The sequence below is a fragment of the Jaculus jaculus genome, chromosome 2 (assembly GCF_020740685.1).
Source record: "Jaculus jaculus isolate mJacJac1 chromosome 2, mJacJac1.mat.Y.cur, whole genome shotgun sequence".
Classification (NCBI taxonomy): domain Eukaryota; kingdom Metazoa; phylum Chordata; class Mammalia; order Rodentia; family Dipodidae; genus Jaculus; species Jaculus jaculus.
In genome coordinates, this window is record NC_059103.1 from 205,259,538 (window position 1) to 205,279,053 (window position 19,516).

The 19,516-nt window shown below is 50.9% G+C and overlaps 1 protein-coding gene across 1 annotated transcript in view; it reads left to right on the forward strand.

Moving 5' to 3' along the window:
- Positions 1–19,516, forward strand: part of Ndrg1 (N-myc downstream regulated 1) — a 45,179-nt gene that overhangs the window by 12,479 nt on the left and 13,184 nt on the right. Inside the window, exons 3-9 of the mRNA XM_004656178.2 lie at positions 2,972–3,007; positions 9,682–9,787; positions 11,864–11,984; positions 14,026–14,088; positions 14,986–15,046; positions 16,004–16,090; positions 18,112–18,168. Coding sequence (XP_004656235.1) covers positions 2,972–3,007; positions 9,682–9,787; positions 11,864–11,984; positions 14,026–14,088; positions 14,986–15,046; positions 16,004–16,090; positions 18,112–18,168 — 531 coding nt within the window. The remainder of the gene's footprint in view (positions 1–2,971; positions 3,008–9,681; positions 9,788–11,863; positions 11,985–14,025; positions 14,089–14,985; positions 15,047–16,003; positions 16,091–18,111; positions 18,169–19,516) is intronic.

The window sequence follows — 19,516 nt, forward strand, 5'->3', positions numbered from 1 at the left end:
GCTTGGTGGCTGTTGGTGTCTTTTTCCTTGGAGCACTTCTGTGAAGAGAGCCCTCCTGCAGGTAGCAGCTGCCTGACCTTTAACCTCCGACTGTTGCGGCCCATCCCAGGATGATAGTCAGTGCCCAGTTGCCCTTGGTGAGCGGGGTGACTCCACACATGGCTGCTCTGTTTTGGAATCCTCATCCTGTCTGCTGTCCATTCCAAATGAATGAGGCAACTGTGTCCATCCCTGGTTCGCAGAGGGAGCCCAGGGAGAAAGGGGGCCACCTGAGTCCAGGCGGCAGGAGGCACATCTAGGGTTAGGAGCTGGTGGAAGCTGCCGTGTTTGCTGAAGAGCCTCATGCAGAAAGGGCCAGATGGTGGGCTCCGTGGGCTCTGCCAGCCCTGCCATTAAGATCCCAGATCCAGCCATGGAACAACATTGCATCTGTACTGAATCACACAGACTCCTTTCCTTGTCATCACCCGTAACCAATACAGTCGCTCAGGCATCAGTACTGTACCAATATTGTACTTAGAGCATGCAAGAGGGTATGACCATAACATGCCCATAGCACACCAGGTAATATACAGGGCAGGACAGGACAGACCAACCAGTGGATTGTGGTAACACAGGGCACAAGGGGAGTTTCTTAGGTACCAAGGGATAACTGGACCCAGGGCTGCCGGTCAAGCATAGCGGAAGCCATGCGCAGCACTCTGCATGGCTTGCTGCATTACAATAAAACTTTATTTACAAAACAAGGAATGCTGTCATCTGCTCGCCTCTGCTGTAACATCACACATGCCCAGTTTCAGTTCTCACTCTTCATTCTAAGTTCATGACAGTCTTTAAGGACAACCAATCAAACTAAAACTTCTGGGTAGGACAAATATGTACCGGCATTTTTTTTTTTTTTTGAGGTAGGGTCTCACTCTAGCTGGCACTAGACCTGGCACTAAATTGACCTGGCACTCATTCTGTATTCTGTAGTCCCAGACTGGTCTCAAATTCATAATGGTCCTCCTACCTCTGACTTCCATGTGCTGAGATTACAGGCTTGTGCCACCATACCTGGCCATAACAACATGTGTTAAAATCCATAGTCACATCCTCTTTAATTTATTTAGCCTGGTTTGGAGAACTTTTCAGTGGTGGTCCACAAAGGATTTGAATGTTTTTTTTCTTTCTAGCTACATAACGTGTCACTTTTTTTTTTTTTTTTTTTTTTTGGTCAGTGCCTGGAATATTGACATGGAGGTCCTTTTGACATTTTTTAAATAACATTTTTATTTTTATGTATTTGAGAGTTAGAGAAAGTATAGGTGCACCAGAGTCTCCTGCTACGGCAAAAGAACTCCAGATCCATGTATCACTTCATGAACTGGCTTTATATGGGCACTGGGGAATCAAACATGGGCCATCAGGCTTTTTACAAGCAAGTGCCACTAACATCTGAGCCATCTCCCAGGCCTCCCCTTGACATTTGGTTGTCACTAGCAATGCTGCAAAATATTTGTGCCCTCATTGTACACATGTGCATGTTATTTCCTCTGTTGCACATGTTACTGGAGGGATACCCCACAGACATTGCCCCTTTGGCCCAAGGGGACATGCCTTTCAAGATGTGTCCTGTATGTGAATCCGTCTCTAAGTGGATGGCTTCTCTTTCCAGTTTCAGATGAAGTTACTTCCTTCTTTTGTCTCTGACTGATTCATCAAGGGGTGTTAAGTTAGGCTTGCTATGGGAAAGTTCTTCCTGGTGTCAGTCCTCAGTCTGGACTGTTACATGTGCTCTAGCTGATGATTTTAAGGTTTCCTAGTTCCTTTTTATGAGCGCGCACATGCGCACGTGCACACACACACACGTGTGCACACACAGCACAAGGATCAGTCATCTTCGCTTCCTGCATTTAGCACCTCCCAGACGTTCAGTCCTGTTGCGGCCGCTCCTAACATTAAAGTGTCCGTTACATTGGGATTTAGTTCCCCAGCTGTGTTGTCCAAAGGGCTCACTCTGCTCTGCGGGCTTCTCGATCTGTCCTGGAGGCTGAGGCGATGACCAGGGCTCAGTTAGGTTTGGATTCAGTCTGTGGACAGAGCAGAAAACCAAGCAGCTGTGCTTCTGATGACCCCCGGTGGCCAGTGGCACTCCAGGTCTTCCCCGGGGCAGTTCCTTTAGTTCTTGGACGGGATTCTGTCCCCGGGCCTTTCTTGGGATCTGGTAAAAGATGGAGTGGGGTGGGCATTCATCATGTGTAGATTGATGGAAGTTTTAGAGGACTCATTCTCCTCTTTCCACTCATGAAAGACTGGGTTTTAATCCAGAATCCTGAAGTGGCAGCCTTGGGAAGACGGGAGGAGCCAGTGACATGGTCACATTGCGTGTGGGTGAAGACAGCGGATGGTCATTTGCAGTGCGGTCTCACTCAAGCCTGTGGTCTGCTTCGACCTTCTGATCCTTTTTTTTTTTCTTGCCAAAGCTGTTAAAAAGAATCTCATGAGGGCTGGAGAGATGCCTTACCGGTTAAGCACTTGCCTGTGAAGCCTAAGGACCCCAGTTCAAGGCTCAATTCTCCAGGACCCACGTTAGCCAGATGCACAAGGGGGCTCATGCGTCTGGAATTCATTTGCAGTGGCTGGAGGCCCTGGTGTCCCCATTCTGTCTCTCTCTCTCTCTCTCTCTCTCTTTCTCTCTCTGCCTCTTTCGCTCTCTCTCTGTCACTCTCATATAAATAAATAAATAAACAAACAAAAATTAAAATGTTATCAGTTAAAAAAAAAAAAAGAATCTCATGAGGGGATGGATTTTCCTATGGAACTGCTCCCCAGAGATGGAAATGACAGTCTCCCTGTGAGGAGTGAGGGAGACTCCCACCAAGCAAGGAGGATCTATCTACCTGATTCAGGCACTGGGGAACCCAAGAGTGCTGATGCTGTTTCTGTATCTAAGGAAACTGATTATGTTCTTGTTTTTCTCTCCCTGCAGACCATCCCTGGCCTCCTGCAAGAGTTTGATGTTCAGGCAAGTAGGCCATGCGCTCTCCTAACCCTCTGCCCCCTTCTTTTCTCCTTTCTATTGGTATGGCCAGGCCATTGTTCAAATATGGGGGTCAGCCAACAGAAGGGAACAGGCTCTGCAGGCTCTCCACAGTCTGCTGCTTCAGAAAGAAGCTAGTCTGGCTTCCCGCCAGGAAGGCAGGAGGTGGTCAGTTCCATCCGAGCCCTTTCCAAGCCACCCTGTGGCCCTGTGGAGTTGAGGCATGTGTGAGCTACCAGAGGGAAATGATGAGGTACTGGGTGGCTTCGGGTCTCTATGAAGGGAAGAATCAGTAATCTTGGCTATGCTAGGGAACATGGAGCCAGTTTTCCCTGTGCTTCTAGCCCAAAGATGGAGCGGTCACTCCAGGTCAACAGGCGGGCTTTGTCCATGAACCGTCTGTGGAGGAGGGGTAACTGCCTGGTCTTGGACATGTTGACCAGGCCCGTGGCACAGGGTCTCATGGACTGCCTGAAGAATTGTCTGCCTTTCTAGTGGCCCCCTGAACTCCGGGCTTCAGGGACTGTTGGCATTTGTTTGAGGTCTTGACTTCTCTGGCTAGAATTCTGGAGTCCAAAATGCTTGAACCAGGCAGATGCCTTTGGCATGGTACTGCTCTGCCCCTCTTGCTGGCAGCCCTATCTGACCCTCTGGATGCCCACTCTGAGCTGTGTCTTGGACCTCTCCAGGACACAGGGAGTGTTACCTGTGTTTTTGAAGATCTGAAGGCTACTCTTGGGATAGTTCTAAACTTAGGTCTAACTGACTCCTAAAACATGTAAATCCTTTCTTTCTGGGTCCTCACTGCCTTCCCCACATCCTCTCACTTGGGCCTAAAGCAGTCTGGAGAGGGCTGTGTCTCGGCCCACGTTACTGTTGAAGGCATAAGCCCAGGGAGAGATCAAGGGATTTGCTAATGTCACATGATGACGTAGATGGTGGGCAGGCTCAGTTCCCAGCTTCGGAGGCCAAGTCCACACAGACAGTTGGGTGTGAGCAGAGGCTGTGTCCACACCCTCACTGTTCAGTCAGGGGCTGGAACTTACTACCCAGTTTCCTCTGTCGTTGGGTTTGTGTGTCTAATGCTTTCCACCTGGACCCGAGCTGCTCAAGCAGCTTGTACTGGTTCAGTTTTCCGTTGGCCCTCCAGGGCGTGAGCGTCAGCTCCTCTTTGGGGCCTCCTGGCCAAGGTGGAGAGCGGAGCGGGGCTGCAGAGCTCGCGCACCCGCCTCGCGGACGGAGCTCTGGCTCTGGCCTGCTGAGCTTGCCTGGGGCTGCTGGCTTTCCTCTTTCCTTGTTAGCTCATGGGAATGCAGACTTTTGACTTCAGGTTTGTTTTTTTCTTTTTAATTTTTCGAGGTAGGGTCTTTTTTTCTGTCTTATTTTTGTAACCCTAACGGAAGGGGGGGCAGAACTCACATCTATTGGAAGTCCTCAACTCACCATTTCCTGTCTTCCCCCTCCTCTGGCCCCACTTCCTGACAAAGCCACTGGGACCCAGAGATGTGCTCCAGGGCAGACGTGCCCGGAGGCTCTGGGAATTGAACACACCGACCATGGGCGGTCTGTCCTGCTCTGGGGTTTCCTGGGTACCCCTCTCCCTGGAACCAGAGTCACCTTAGCCACCCAGTACCTAGCTGGGGCTCAGAGCAGGGTATCGCCAGGTCTGCTAAGGCTGGAATCTTATCAGTCTGACTCTAGATAGACCCTCATCCCCTGGTGACCAGGAAGGGTGCTGTGAACAGAGCAAGTCTCACATGCCTGCCCCCCCTTCCATACCCACTAGTTTCATCTCCTAATCGGTAAAACACAAAGGTGTCACCATTATGGAAGATGTCCTGAGCATTCCATCTGTGTGGCCTTGGAACCCACACTCCACCCATCGTGCCCTTGCGCTGCATGTGGTCAGCAGTTGGTCACTCTTTCTCTTCCTCCTACTCAAGAAATCATTTCTGCTTGGAGACTTCCCTCCTTGGAGGATGGGATGGGCCCAGGTGCATGCCACGCCACACCCCGGGGCCGACGCATGGCCACAGCACTCAGTTCCTGACAGTCACTTCACTTTCTTGGAGGTGGCCTTCAAGATGGCTATGACTGTCAGGTCTGTTCTCCACAGTCCTTCTTAGAATTCAGTGTGGTCAGCCCAGGAGTGCCCAGCGCACCTGCTGTAACCCCGGGGCCTTGGCAGAGATGGGGTCTTGGTTTGCAAGCCCCGCAGCCTCACTGCCAATGGCTTGTGATTTGGGCAGCTCCCATGCAGCCTAGGCTGTCCCTACAGGACAGGACCGGACTTGACTTCACAGCCTTTGCGGTGAAGGAGTAGATGCTATTGTGCCCCTCCCTGGTCACCTGCTCCCCTCCCCCCCCTTTTTTTTATTTTTTTTTATTTTTCGAGGTAGGGTCTCACTGTAGCCCAGGCTGACTTGGAATTCACTGTGTAGTCTTAGGATGCCCTCAGACTCTTGGCTATCTCCCTACCTCTGCCTCCCGAGTGCCACTATGCAAGGCTTGCTTTCCCTTTTTTAATTATATTTATTTATTTATTTTTGAGATAAGCTCTATAGTCCTAACTGGCCTGACACTTGCTATATAGACCAAGTTAGCCTAGAACTTGCCTCTCCTTCCAAGGTCCTGACATTACAGACATGAGCCGCCATACCCGTCTGATGTCTCCTTTATTAGCAACCAAGATTACATAAAAAGGGCCCTACAGGTTCCTCTTTCCCACTGTGGGCTCAGGAGCTCAACCAGATGAGTGTGGGCATGGAAGCATTGTTTTATTTTATTTTTATTTTTTACTTTTTGGTTTTTCGAAGTAGGGTCACACTCTCGTGGAAGCTGATCTGGAATTCACTTTGTATTCTGAGGTTGGCCTCAAACTCATAGCAATCCTCCTACCTGTGCCTCCCAAAGTCTGCGATTAAAGGCGTGCACCACTATGCCCGGCTGCAGAAGCATTATTTTATAAGATGATGATGGACCATCAGGATTTACAGACAAATAGGTCCTTGGCTCTATCTCTTTAGCCTCCTTTCTCATAGTTAGCCTTTCTTACCTTAGCTGGCCTTGGCTCATTGAAGGGTCTGATCATCTTCTGGCCCTATGGCTGTTCCTTCCCTCACTCTGGCCATGCCGTGACCCCAGTTGGCTTGCTGGTCTGGGGGAGGGGGAGGCTCAGAGCACAGCTGCCCTAGAGCCTGAGAGTGGGCTGTCCTCTTAGAATTCAGTGTGGTCAGCATCTGCTAGGGCCTTGAGGGAGGGATGGGATTATGGAGATGCTCAGTAGCTCGTCACCAGAGCCCTGGATCATGCAGCCAGTGACTTAAGCCATCCTTGCCACTCACACATAATTGTCATGGCAACTGAGCTGGCAGAAAGCAGCAGTGTGCAAGGCACTTCCGGGTCTGCAGCCTGGTGTGAGTCTTGGCGACAGCTCTGGGGAGAGGCAGGTCTGCTGTTGCTCTGCTTTTATGGCTCAGGGGTCTCAGTAGAGGCTGATAATTTGGCCAAGGGCACATGGTAGATATATCACCAGGATTAATATCCCCCAAGTCACAGTGCTCTTAGCAAGGAAATGCTGACAGTCGCTGACTACTCCAGCAGGCCATGGATACCACCCAGCCCCAGATCCCTCCCAGCTTCCTGTCCCAGCATCCTGAGTGTGTAGTTTCTGTGAACTACGAGATGGCTGCTGAGCCACTGAGCATCTCTCCATGTTCCAGATGGAGGGAAGTAAGCCATAATTCCAAGCTTAGTTACTTATTTAAAAAGTAAGTCTTAAGACACTTGCCTGCTAAGCCTAAGGACCCAGGTTTGATTCTCCAGATCCATGTAAGCCAAATGCACATAAGGGTCCATGAGTGTGGAGTTCATTTGCAGTGGCTAGAGGCCCTGGTGGGCCCATTCTCTTCCTTCCCCTCTCTCCCTCGCTCTCTCTCTGTCTATGTAATAGATTAATGAAATAAAATATTTTAAAAATATAAAAAAGTAAGTCTTCATAGACTCCCCCCAGAAGGTTCTGCTGGCACCTTACTTGGCAGATCCAAGTCTCCTGACCATCCTTGAATGCCTAAGAGATGCTATCTTCAGGGTATGCTCACTTGCCTACTTAGGAGAATGGGAGGGCTGGCTCCAGTGTGCATGTTCTTGTTGGCTCACATCTAGTGAGGACTTTCTAAGGGTCCTCTTCGGAGTCTGCACTGTGGCAGGACTTTCCCTCTGGGGACCGGCGGGGCTGGGAGGCAGCCATCTGATGCACGTATGTAACAGTGGGAGGCGCTCCTGAGAGAACAAGTGAGGAGGGCGCATGACATGTGGCGGGAAGGACCACTGCAAGAAGGTGAGGCTCACACTGAAGACTTCCCTCCCCCGCCACAAAGACGCACATCCCCACAGTGGGGCAGCAGAAGGCACGAGTTACTCTCAGTCTGTATGTCAGTAGACCCTTGGGCAGGCTGCACAGAAAAAGTGACTTGCAGTCACATAAACATGGGGACCCGACTTGCTGGGTGACTCTCAGGGAATGACAGTGTGAAACAGGGATCCCCTAAGCCATCTGTCAAGGGACACAGCTGAACATGATGGGAAGCGGACCTTGAAAGAAAAGGCTTTGAACTTCAGCTGTGCAAATGCAAGGTTGGTTGAAAGGCTGTTTTGCTCTTCAGTGTGACTTCAGGCAAGTGACTTGCCATCCCCCAGCCTGTTGGCTCATCTGGGCAGTTGCTAGCCAGTGGGGTCATGTGGATTTCTTGAGAACACAACGTTTTCCAGGCAGGGCCTGAGTAAGATGCAATAATTTTTAGAGCCCTTACACCTACCATGGTGGTCATCACCCTGGTCACTGGGGAGAATGGCTTCTAGGTCCTTCTAATAGGGGAGAATGGGTTTTGTCTGGAGCCCACCTGTCTGCAGAAGACCCTTGCCAGTGTCCTCTGCAGTGTGCTTCAGAATTGCGGCAGAGCTGAGCATGAGGCTGTGCAGGTAGAGGACTTTGGAGCAGGATATGTTCCCATGCCATCCCAGCCAGGGTGTCTTCTGATGACCCCAGAACAGGGGACTGTCCCTTGTCAGGCATGAGGTCAGGCAGATGGCATCCTCACCATTCTGATGTCCTGGGTCTCTGGTGTCGTGTATTTGTGAGAATGTGGGGGCCACCAGTGGGTTCTTTTCTCCAGTATACGAGGTGATTCATTCTCTGGGGCCAAAGAGACAGAATGTTCCTGTGGGACAGAAAAGGACAATGACCTGCCTTTGTGCACATCTTAACTCTCCCATTCAACCTCAGACACAGTTTTCCTGGTTTAGGTCAATGGACAGAGAGTGCCGGGAGTGGCTTAGAACTCTGTGGACGTGTGTGAGGGACTTGGGATAGAGCCATTCAATCCTTGAGACTTCCTTATGGTGGCTCTAATCCTGGTTCTCCCACTACTTCATGTGTAAATGGGAAGGGTGTCTCAATGTCTTCATGGGTAGGCTGGTTTTCCTGCGGCTATACTCAGGTACCTCCTTGCCCCTTGGTGGACTCAAACACAACCCTCCCCCATTACCTTAGCCCTGAAAACTGGGAGGGAGGGTTGTGCATTTATGTGAACCCTGATGTCCACAGGGAGAGGAGACACTGCTTGGTTTGGACTATTTTCAGAGGGAGCCACGTGGGTCAGCTAGGAGACAATAAAGAGTGTGACCCCACAATACACTATTGTTCCCATGGTGGCCTCAGGGCTAGCAGATGACCAAGGTCCCCATGGGGGCCGGGCCATTGCTTCTGCACTGGATCTTTCCAGAGTTTGCTCTGGGCAGGACAGAAGTTTCAGGCCTTGGGGAGAGAGTGCTGGACAAAGGTTGGGGCTCTATGTTCCAGGGAACTTATTTTGGAGATGACAAAGAAAATGGCTTGGGAGATCCCTGTGCTAGGAGTTCCAGGGGGCCAGACTTCCCCTGTCCTGGGCTTACACCACCATGACATTGTAGATGCTTCTGTGCATTCAAGTTCTGTCCATTCCATGGAGCAAGGGAGGTCCTGGGCTTCCTTGCTTCTGAGGTTTTCAAAGCAAGGGCTGGGAACCCCTTGCATCCTTCTGTTTGAGGTGAGAACCGGGGGAGTTGCGTGTGTCGAAGATTTCCCCAGGACATCACTGAGGTGGGCTCCAGTTGGAGTCACTCTACCCTGGCTGGAAGCTGAGAGGTGGAATGTGAGAACTGGCCAGGCTGTGAAACGTGGGGAGGAAGGAGAATGGACACGCTATGGCTGAGGGAGCTGGAGTGTGCCAAGAGTCCCACAGGAAATGGGGTATTCTGGGAAAACCTAAATCAGTGAAATGTATTACCTATGGGACGGATGAGGTACAAGAGCAAGGAATGAAGAATGGTCATGACAGATGGAGAGCCTGTCCTTTGCAGGGAGGGTGGCTGGAACTGCTCTTGTCTGGGATGCTGTGGAGCTTGGCCCTGTCCTCTGGTCTGTCTGTCCATCTCTGCTCCCCCTTAGCTTTCTGTCTGTCCTTCTGGACATAGCTCTGGCTGGAGACAGCAGCTACCCCACATGTTGCCTGGGATGAGGGAGGAGTATGTTTGGAGACTCTTCCTAGCACAGTTGGGAATGTAGTGGGTATTACCTGCGACAGCCACGTGTGACAGGTTTCTGCCTTCTCTGTTCTCAGGAGCAGGATATTGAGACCTTACATGGCTCCCTGCATGTGACATTGTGTGGGACCCCCAAGGGCAACCGTCCTGTCATCCTCACCTACCATGACATTGGCATGAACCGTAAGTTCCAGGGAGTCCTGGTTCCCTGTAGTGGGGGGGGAGGGGTGGATGGGGGCAGCCAGCTAGGAAGGGTGGTGACAGTCAGCTCTCTCTCCTTTGGGGATTTCTTGGAGCTGCGCTGTGAGGAGTTCCTGCTATAGCTGGGAGCTCCTGAATCATGCTGAGGATGGGGCTCGGCCCTGTCCATATGGATGTCCTAGGATCAAGAGATGCCTCCACTGTCTGCCTCCCTGTGCCAGTAATTTAAACATGTAATATGAGGCATGGGGCTTAGTGTTGTCACAGAGATGTGCACAGACACTGGCGGAAGCAACTTTAAAACTTTGTTGTCACTGTATAAAGAAGCCCTACACCTATCACCTGATCTTCCATGCTATCTGGCCCTGCTGAAGACCACCTGTTCTGCTTGTTCTGGAAACTTCTGTGAATGTCCTCCCACAGTATGTGATCTTTGGAGACTAGCTTCTCCCAGAATGTATTTTTATTTTTTAAAGTTTTTTTGTTGTTCATTTTTATTTATTTATTTAAGAGTGACAGAGAGAAAAAGAGGCAGATAGAGAGAGAGAGAAAGGGCACGCCAGGGCTTCCAGCCACTGCAAACTAACTCCAGACACATGTGCCCCTTTATGCATCTGGCTAACGTGGGTCCTGGGGAATTGAGCTTCGAAGTCATTAGGCTTTACAGGCAAGTGCTTAACTGCTAAGCCATCCCTCCAGCCCTCCCAGAACGTGTTTAAGTTTTACCTACAGTCCTTTTCAGAACTTCACTGTGCTGCAGAATATTCTGTTATATGGCTGTGCCTGCTACATTTGTCCATTCTCCAGGCAGTGGACATCTGAGCTGTTAGTACTTTTTGCCATTGTGGATAATACTGTTGTGAATATTTATACACTGGATTCTTAAATGACTAGGAAGTGAGCCAGGACTGGTGACTCATGCCTGTAATCCTAGCCTTAGCACTTGGGAGGCTGCAGTAGGAGTTATGTTTATGGTGAACCCTGACTACATCATGAGTTCTAGGCCAGCCTGAGCTACAGTGCAAAATCCTATCTCAAAAAAAAAATAAAAATAAAAATAAACTTGGGGCTGGAGAGATGGCTTAGTGGTTAAGCGCTTGCCTCTGAAGCCTAAGGACCCTGGTTTGAGGCTCGATTCCCCAGAATCCACATTAGCCAGATGTACAAGGAGGCACATGCACCTGGAGTTTGTTTGCAGTGGCTGGAGTCCCTGGCACGCCCATTCTATCTCTCTCTCTGCCTTTTTCTCTCTCTGCCTGTCACTCTCAAATGAATAAATAAAAATAAACCAAAAAAAAGAATGTTCTTAAAAAAATAAAATAAAGAATGTAAGAGCCAAATGAAGTGGTCTTCTTACAACGTGCTCCTCCAGACACAAAATGGCCTGGATATTCATGACCTCACAGTGCCTGACACTACCTACATAAGACCATCCTAACAAGAGGAAAAGATGATAACATCAAAATAAAAGAGAGACTGATTGAGAGGGGAGGAGATATGATAGAGAGTGCGGTTTCAAAGGGGAAAGTGGGGGGAGGAAGGGAATTACCATAGGTTATTTTCTACAATTATGAAGTTGTCAAAAAAATAAATTAGGGCTGGAGAGATGGCTTAGCAGTTAAGCACTTGTCTGTGAAGCCTAAGGACCCTGGTTTGAGGCTCGATTCCCCAAAACCCACCTTAGCCAGATGTACAAGGGGGCGCATGCATATGGAGTTCGTTTGCAATGGCTGAAGCCCTGGCGCGCCCATTCTCTCTCTCTCTGCCTCTTTCTCTGTCTGTCACTTTCAAATAAATAAATAGACATAAAAATTAAAAAATATATAAAATAAATTAATTAAAAAAATAAAACAGGAGTCAGGTGAGGTGGTACACACCTACAGTTGTAGCATTTGGGAAGCAGAGGCAAGAGGATATGGAATTGAAGATCAGTCTGGGCTGCAGGAGACCCTTATTTGAAGAGAAAGACAGAAGAAGAACAAAATGAGCTTATTTTGCTGGTGGCATCTTCTTTTTTCACCTGACTTCCTTCTCACCTTTTCCCTGCCTGTCCTTCAGACAAGACCTGCTACAACCCCCTCTTCAACTCAGAGGACATGCAGGAGATCACCCAGCACTTTGCTGTCTGCCACGTGGACGCCCCTGGCCAGCAGGACGGTGCCCCCTCCTTCCCTGCAGGGTGAGAGCAGGGGCCTTTGTGTCCAGGGAGTGGGGGGTGCAGGGGCAGGTTGAGGTGGGGTGCGGCTAATGAAATTTAATCATGGTAAAATATAAAATGCACCATGTTGCTGCGGGCCGGTGTAATCCTAGCATTTGGGAGTCTCAAAAATACACAGAAAGGACAGGGCCAGGAGAGGGACTTACAGTGTAAGGACAAGAGGGGAGGAAAGGGCCTGGCTGAGGTTTTGCCTGGGAACTAGGCCTCACCACTTAAAAAAAAAAAAAATATATATATATATATATATATATATATGTACACACACACACACACACACACACACACACACACACACACACACATATATATATGGGTTGCACACACACACCCCTTCTCCCCTGTCCCAGTTCCACTGAGGGTCTTTGGTGGGGGTTACTGGTATTCACTGTGGGGACCAAGAGGCCTCAGTTAGTCTCTGCAGGGATGGGAAAACATGGACTCTCACCCCTTTTATTGTCAAATGTCACCTTCCCTCCTGACCAGCCTGTAGCTGGCAGCTTTGGCCCTGTTTTGGGGATGCAGAGTGGAGCCTGGAGGGGTTCGTCAACATGTGCAAGGCTGCACCAAGGGGAATGGGAAGTCAGGCCCTACCTTGGCCTGCTGACAAGAGACTGGCATCTCTGCGGCTTGCCCTGCCTGCATGCCCCACTTGGACTTTCAGTTTCCCATGTGTAGCCTCTGTTGACCTCATTAACAAGTGTGGGAGAGGCCGACCTCAGAGAGGCAGCCCACTCCTGATGCTGGATTGAACTGGCCAGAGCTGTTCTTCCCTTGGCTCTGTAGGCTTCCAGAGGGCGGACCTATTAGCATTTACAGTGAGACAGATGTCTTTTTTCTATTAGTGTTTCAAGTTCTTAATCATTAACCTTTATCAAAGGAGAAAAGAAGGGGAACGCATGCCTAACACCTCAGGACCAGTCAGGAGAGAAAGCTTATTAAACAACAGGTGAAGTTAATTGTTAACCAACAGATAAAGCCAGAGCTGTCACCCCTAATTCAGCCTGGGCAGGTATTTGAGAGATCGGGATCACAGATGAGCACGTACCCCCTAAGGTTACCTGCCAGATGGCTTTAGTGGGCCAACATAGAACAATGTTGGAATGGGAGTTGACTTCCCCCTGGCATCTAGAGTTGGGGTTGTGAGACATCCTTCTGTCTTGGGGCTATAAAAGCAGGAGTGAGGACCTCTGCCTGGCTCCTTTCTCTGGGCTGGGCAACCAGCGTCCAGGAGCCAGGAGGAAAAGAAAGCCCTACAAAAAACATTGTCACACTTGGAGCCTGGGTCCAGACTAGGTAGTGGGTATTTTCCCTTATCTGTGCCCCTCCTTTCTCCTAAGGCTCTTTTTGGTTCAGTGGAGTACACTATCCTGCTATTTCTGGTGCTTGTGCGTGGGACCCTGCCTAGGATCTATTTCTCCAATCCTCACTCATCGGCCCCTTTCCCAGGTGGCCTCGGCACCACTTCTTTAAAGCAGCTAGCTCCCTGACCGCCGCAGCAGAGTGGGCCTCCCTGCTCCTGCGTCATTCCAGCCCGCCGGTGGCCCTTCGTAGCCTGTGCCACCCTTCCCTCTCATTTCTGTTCACTCATGCCAGCTTCTTTCCTGGGCCACATCTGCTCGGCTCTCGTGGTCCCCTTGCTTTGTGGAAAACCTGGTATGTCTGTGTATCCAGAACTACTGGGTAGATGTAGTTTCTTCTTGAATGTACTAGAGCCTTCCTGAGGCCACAAGCATGAAATGCCATCTGATCTATGTTCTGTCCCCAGCAGCTTACCCCAGAATCCCAACAAAGAGAGGTCAGCTGTTTCTAGGCAACAGCTTTTGGTCCTGGGTGGCCAACTGGTATCTGTGGTCTCAGTGGTGTTTACGCTGCCGAGGGGCCGCCGGGGAGGCAGGCGCGTGAGCTGGCCTGCTGCAGGACCTGGGACTCCGGAATGTCTGGTGTAGGTAACCCCCTTTCTCCAGTCTGGACTCTCACGAGCTGCCTCTTGTGTCTCCCCCAGGTACTTGTACCCCTCGATGGATCAGCTGGCCGAAATGCTCCCTGGTGTCCTTCATCAGTTTGGGTAAGAATCAAGGGGCCTCTCCTGCCACCTGGAGTTGGTGCTGGGAGACACACGTCTGTCTCAAGGCCACCAAAGCAGGGGTGGGGGGAGCTCCCACAGTTGGCATTGAAGGGCCGCCTCTGGCTTCCTCCTCCTTGGCCTAATCACTAAAAGCATGTTTGAGCAAGGCACTGTGCTTACTTACAGGCGTCATAGTTTCTGGGGTTGAAGGATGTGAGTCGGTTGGAGTCCACCGATGACCCCAGAAAGGGTCCTGCTGCAGCCTGCACCCACTCTTCCCCTGGGTCCTGCCGTAGCCTGCACCCACTCTTCCCTGGGTCATCACCCCATACTCTCATGACTGCACTCTTGCTTCCTGAGTGACCCCATTACATGGTGACAGAGACCCCGTCTGGTCTTTGTCTCTTGCTCCTTCACTTCCTTTCCTTCCCATAGAACTTTCTGGAAGAGTGCTTCATGAGCACATCTCTCTTCAGACCCTTATTTTGCCCCCCCACTTTTTTTTCTCACTTGAGCCTCTCAGGATGATAAAACCCATCGTTCTGGCCCAATTTGTTCCCATTCCAAGTTTCAGGATCCAAAGTAAAGCCTGGGTGTGGAGAGAGGCTGCGCCCTAATGGGTCTGCCTGTGGATGCCAGAGCCTTGGCAGCAGCAGGAAGAAAACAAGAATGAGGGGAGAGGTTCTCAAGGTCATGACCTCCGTGGGGTCATCAAGCATGGTGAATTCTGAGCCTTGAGGGCACACAGTTGAGCTTGACCACACCCTGGACGGGCGAGGATTGAGACAGACACTGAGGGCACCATGTGTCAGTGAGAAGGAATAGGGACACTGGAGAAGGGAGGCGAGCCCCAGTGCATCCTCCTTTGTTGACCTGAGTGTTCCCTTCAACTTCCAGGCTGAAGAGCGTCATTGGCATGGGCACAGGAGCGGGGGCCTACATCCTGACCCGCTTCGCGGTGAGTTCGCGGCCTACATTTTGTAAATATCACCTTGAAAAATAATTGGTTCAATATCTAAGAATGACATTTGGTAAACGCGGCCCCCCACCCAAAAAAAAAATCCAAAGGAGGGAAAGAAATGAGCTATACTTACATTTCCTGAGGAAGAGACGCTGGGCATGCCCACAGCACAGCACGTGTGTCATGCCCACAAGCCTGGCTCTCTCTGATGCCCACATCCCACAGTGGTCATGGGCTTTGTTCTCTGAGCACTGGACCATGGCTGTCTGTCCACTCACCATGTCTTTGGCTTCCACACTATTTAATAATACACAGAGTTTTGTGATCCAGGTCCTCTTGGATCCAACCCAGTTCTAAACTAAAATCAGACACGTGCTAACATGGCCCTTCCCACTGTTAGTACTGCAGCCCGAGTCCAAAGTGCTGCTGAATCTTTGTGTCTTTACTGTTAAGTGGCTGATGTCCTTTATCCCAGGGCATTTTGATGTCAGGTAAGTGCCGTGCCCTGGCTATAGCTCAGACATGCCGAGGATGGAAAGAGTGGGCCTGTGGGCTCTGAGCAGATGTGCCGAACGTCTCTGCTAACTCTTGGGTGCACAGACATTTCCCAGAGCAGCAGAACCATGGGCCGTTTCTGGGCCTGTTTCACTGACTCTAAGTTATTCCCATTCACCTGAGAAGCCAAGTCTCAGTGGGGCACAGGGATGTGGCCTCGGCGAGTGTGCAGCTTCCTTTTCCTACCCTCTCAAGGACCGGATCCCGTTATATCCCCGCAGGAGGGTCCCTTCTGCATGGCCATGGTGTGGGGTTGCTGGTGGTCCCGAGAGCAATCCGTCCCCTGCTCCGGAGCCCCACACGGGTCCTCTCTGGGTGCTTTCCCCAGGCGTCTGTTTGCTTGAAGTCCCAGTATTTCTGATCGTTCAATGCCATGTCTCGTCTCTGTCTTTGTTACAGCTGAACAATCCTGAGATGGTAGAGGGTCTTGTGCTCATGAACGTGAACCCTTGCGCCGAAGGCTGGATGGACTGGGCTGCTTCCAAGGTGAGGCTGGGCTGTGGCGGGTGGGTGGGGTCCAAGCCGCCGGACCCCGAGGTCTCTTCTCGGACACACTGCTCTACTTCTTTTACCGTCCGTCCCCAGCCAGAAGAGCAGCTTTTCTTGGCTTTCTTAACCTAGCGAACATGATCACCACTGTTTGGAAGGTTTAAACAATTCTTCCCTGGCTGGTGTCGTTACAGATCTTTTAAAACATGATGGTTTTCTTTTTCCCATGAAGTGCCCAGTGTTTGCCAGGGATAAGGAGACCTTTTCCTGTTGAAGTAGGACAGAGCTTCGCCAGCTAGGTTGCTAATCCCTCATTGTGAAAGTGTTTGGGATGGCTATCAGGACAGAGGGCCTGGGTCATGCCCACCCCATTCTCATCCCTGATCTGACTCTTGAGGGATGCTGGATTTCTTTCTCAAGCACCCCACAGAGCTTGGGAGCCCTGCTGTTGGGAACAGAACATCCTCTCTAGTTTTTATCTGAATTTTTTTTTTTTTTTTGAGGCAAGCCCAAGAGACTGGCCTTTTTGTTTTATAAGAGAGAATGAGAGAGAGAGAGAGAGAGAGAGAGAGAGAGAGAGAGAGAGAGAGAGAGAGAGAGACTTGACACACCAGGGCCAACAGTCACTATGCCCGAACTCCAGATGTGTGTGCCACCTCGTGTGCCTCTGTGACCTTGTGCATGCACCACCATGTGCATCTGGCTTTCGTGTGAGCTGGGGAATCAAATATGGGTCCGTAGGCTTCACAGGCAAGCACCTTAACCACTGAGCCATCTCTCCAACCCATCTGATGTTTCTGTAAAGCAACAGACATTCTGCTTGGCCCATCTGCCCTTGTTTAGCTATTGTGAACCAGATGAGGAGGGCTGGAATACTGACCACTGACTGAGGAATGCTGCGCATTAATATCTGCCATGTGCCATCCTTAAAGGACAGCCTGCATGTCTATGGTGTGGTGCCTGCGCTTCCTTACTGGATCCTCACTGTGGCCTGGTGACTTGGTTCTTGACTCCTCCTATTACAGATGAGAATCCTGAGGTCCAGGGGCTTCAGCCTGCCCAGGGCCCACAGCTGCATTTGGCTGTCGGTATAGCCTGGAACCCCAGTTTAAGAGCTCCTCTCCTCTGCCAGTTCCTGTCTGGTCAGGGAGGTGGTGGTGTAGCTTTTGCTGCCTGCCTTGTACCTGTTATACCTCTTGCAGCATATAGATAACATGTACGCAAATCATGCTGAATACCAAAGTCTCGCTGGAGCTAGCATGGGGGAATCGCTGGTAAATTCAGTAACCTGAGGAAATTCACAGAAACAAAACTAGCCAGAGGGGAGAAACCAGGGGATGGTGCAGTCAGGTTAGCTGGGACAGAGCAGGTTCTGAGATACAGATGAGGCCCAGTCTGCCATGAGAAGAGGAATTGGGGCTTCTGTGTGGAAGGGTGGGCGAGGCTTTGTGTGTTAGCTGAATTGGGCCCTGGTTCATCCCCACTTACTGTGTTGGCTCCAAGAGGAAGGACAAGGACAGACAGGTCTGGTCTGCCAGGGCTTCCAGGTCCAGGATGGGACCAGGGACAGGAGTTGAATTTTCAAGGAAGCAGGTCTGTATGAAAGCTCTTCATCCCCACAGCCCATGCCTGAGGTCACCAGCTTCTGCTGAGGAAGGGCTGACTTTGGCTCACAGTTTCAGAGGACTCCATCTGTGGGTAACCTGCCCTGCAGTCTCATGATGGAAGGCTAGTGTGTGGCAAATCAAGCCTGCTTAGTTCATGCTAGGAAAAAAAAAAATAAAAAGGGAAGAAAATAGCAAGGTCTTACTGTCCCCTTAGAAGGCTTAGCCCAATGACTTAAAGCTGTTTTAATGCATGGGGTTACAGCACACATTTCAGTTACAAGAAGGGCTGGCCTCTCCTGGAGACCCGGATGACTGGGGGAGCCCAGAGGCAGCATCACTCTGTTTCCAGGGCCTGGCTGGCCTTGTCTGGGTGCTGCTAAATCCTGATCTTCCTGATTTTGTTCTCCACAGATCTCAGGATGGACCCAAGCTCTGCCAGACATGGTTGTGTCCCACCTCTTTGGGAAGGTGAGAGGGGAGCCTGGCATCCTGTTGCTCATGCTGAGCAGCTAACCATGTGGTGCTTGCCACAGGGCCACATGTGCCTGCAGTGATGAGTGAGACACAGTCAAGGGGTTACCCAGGCTATGCGTGTTCAATACTGACACAGTATTGACTCATGGCAGCGTACCATTCACACTCTATGTCTTTCTACACTGTCTTTATTGCAGCGCCGTTTAACAAAATGACCTGGGTGTGCACACACCAACCATGGCTGCAACACGAGAACACACATCTCCATTTCCCCATGCTCCCTTGTGCCCTCCTCTGTCCTCACCCTCATCCCAGGATCTCTTTGGTCCACTCTCTGTCCCTGTAAATTTGTCTGTGAGTCCTGCACTTCTGTGTAGTGGGCAACAAACAGAATGTACACACCTTTCCTTTCTAGGCTTCTTACAAGTCAGTGTGCAGCACACGTGTGTGAGGTCACTGTGTGCTGGGCTCATTCCTCAGGACAGGGCAAGTATAAGCTCATGGAGCCCAGTGGCCACGTGGTCAATACGGCTTTAATTCCCAGTTGGTGGGTGAGGCCAGGGAGAGCAGAGATACTGAGTGACTTGGGTTCAGTGTTACAGCCAAGGAGGAGTGTGGCCAGGGTTCCAACATATGAGTCTGACTCCAGTGTCTGCTTTGCAAGGCCTCTATCCTTGCCTGCCTCTGACAGGGTCTGTGGACCACGCTGGGACTTGCAGCATGCTGGCGGCTGGTGGCCTCTGCCTCTAGTGCCCTTTCTCCAGCCTCAGCCAGGGCCAGCAGCCCTGAAGGGGGATGTGCCGTACACTTGCAGCCCAGTCCAAAGCCCGGGAAACCCCTGGGTTGCTCAGACTCATGTGACGGGCTGTTTACTGTGTGTGGCTTTTGTGCCACTCTCCAGTGCTTAACTAATGAGGATGGCCTGATTCCCGGGGTAGCTAAAGGTACCCACTTCAAAGTTGGCAAGGAGTCACCCCTAGGTTTATAGTTAACGCCAGACAGTGCAGCACAACCCAAATCGTGTTGTCATTGTCCCAGAGGTCATGACACAGAGCCCACACATTGGCAACCCCATGTCACCTCCACCGCACCCCAGGACATCTTTCCCTGCTCCTCCAGCTTCCAGAGCCACCTGCTGTCCTGGGCTTGTGGCTTCTCCGGGTTCACTGTGTCTGTCCCTGGACAGCCTTCTGGGTCCAGCTCCAGCCCCCTTGCCCTTTGTCTCCTGAGAATAAAAATCCTTTCAGATGAGTTCAGAGGCTAGAGAGGGGACATCCATGAACGCTGCTGCTTGACCCACCCCAGTCCTGGGCTCTCACTGTTTATTTCACCCTGGGACAGG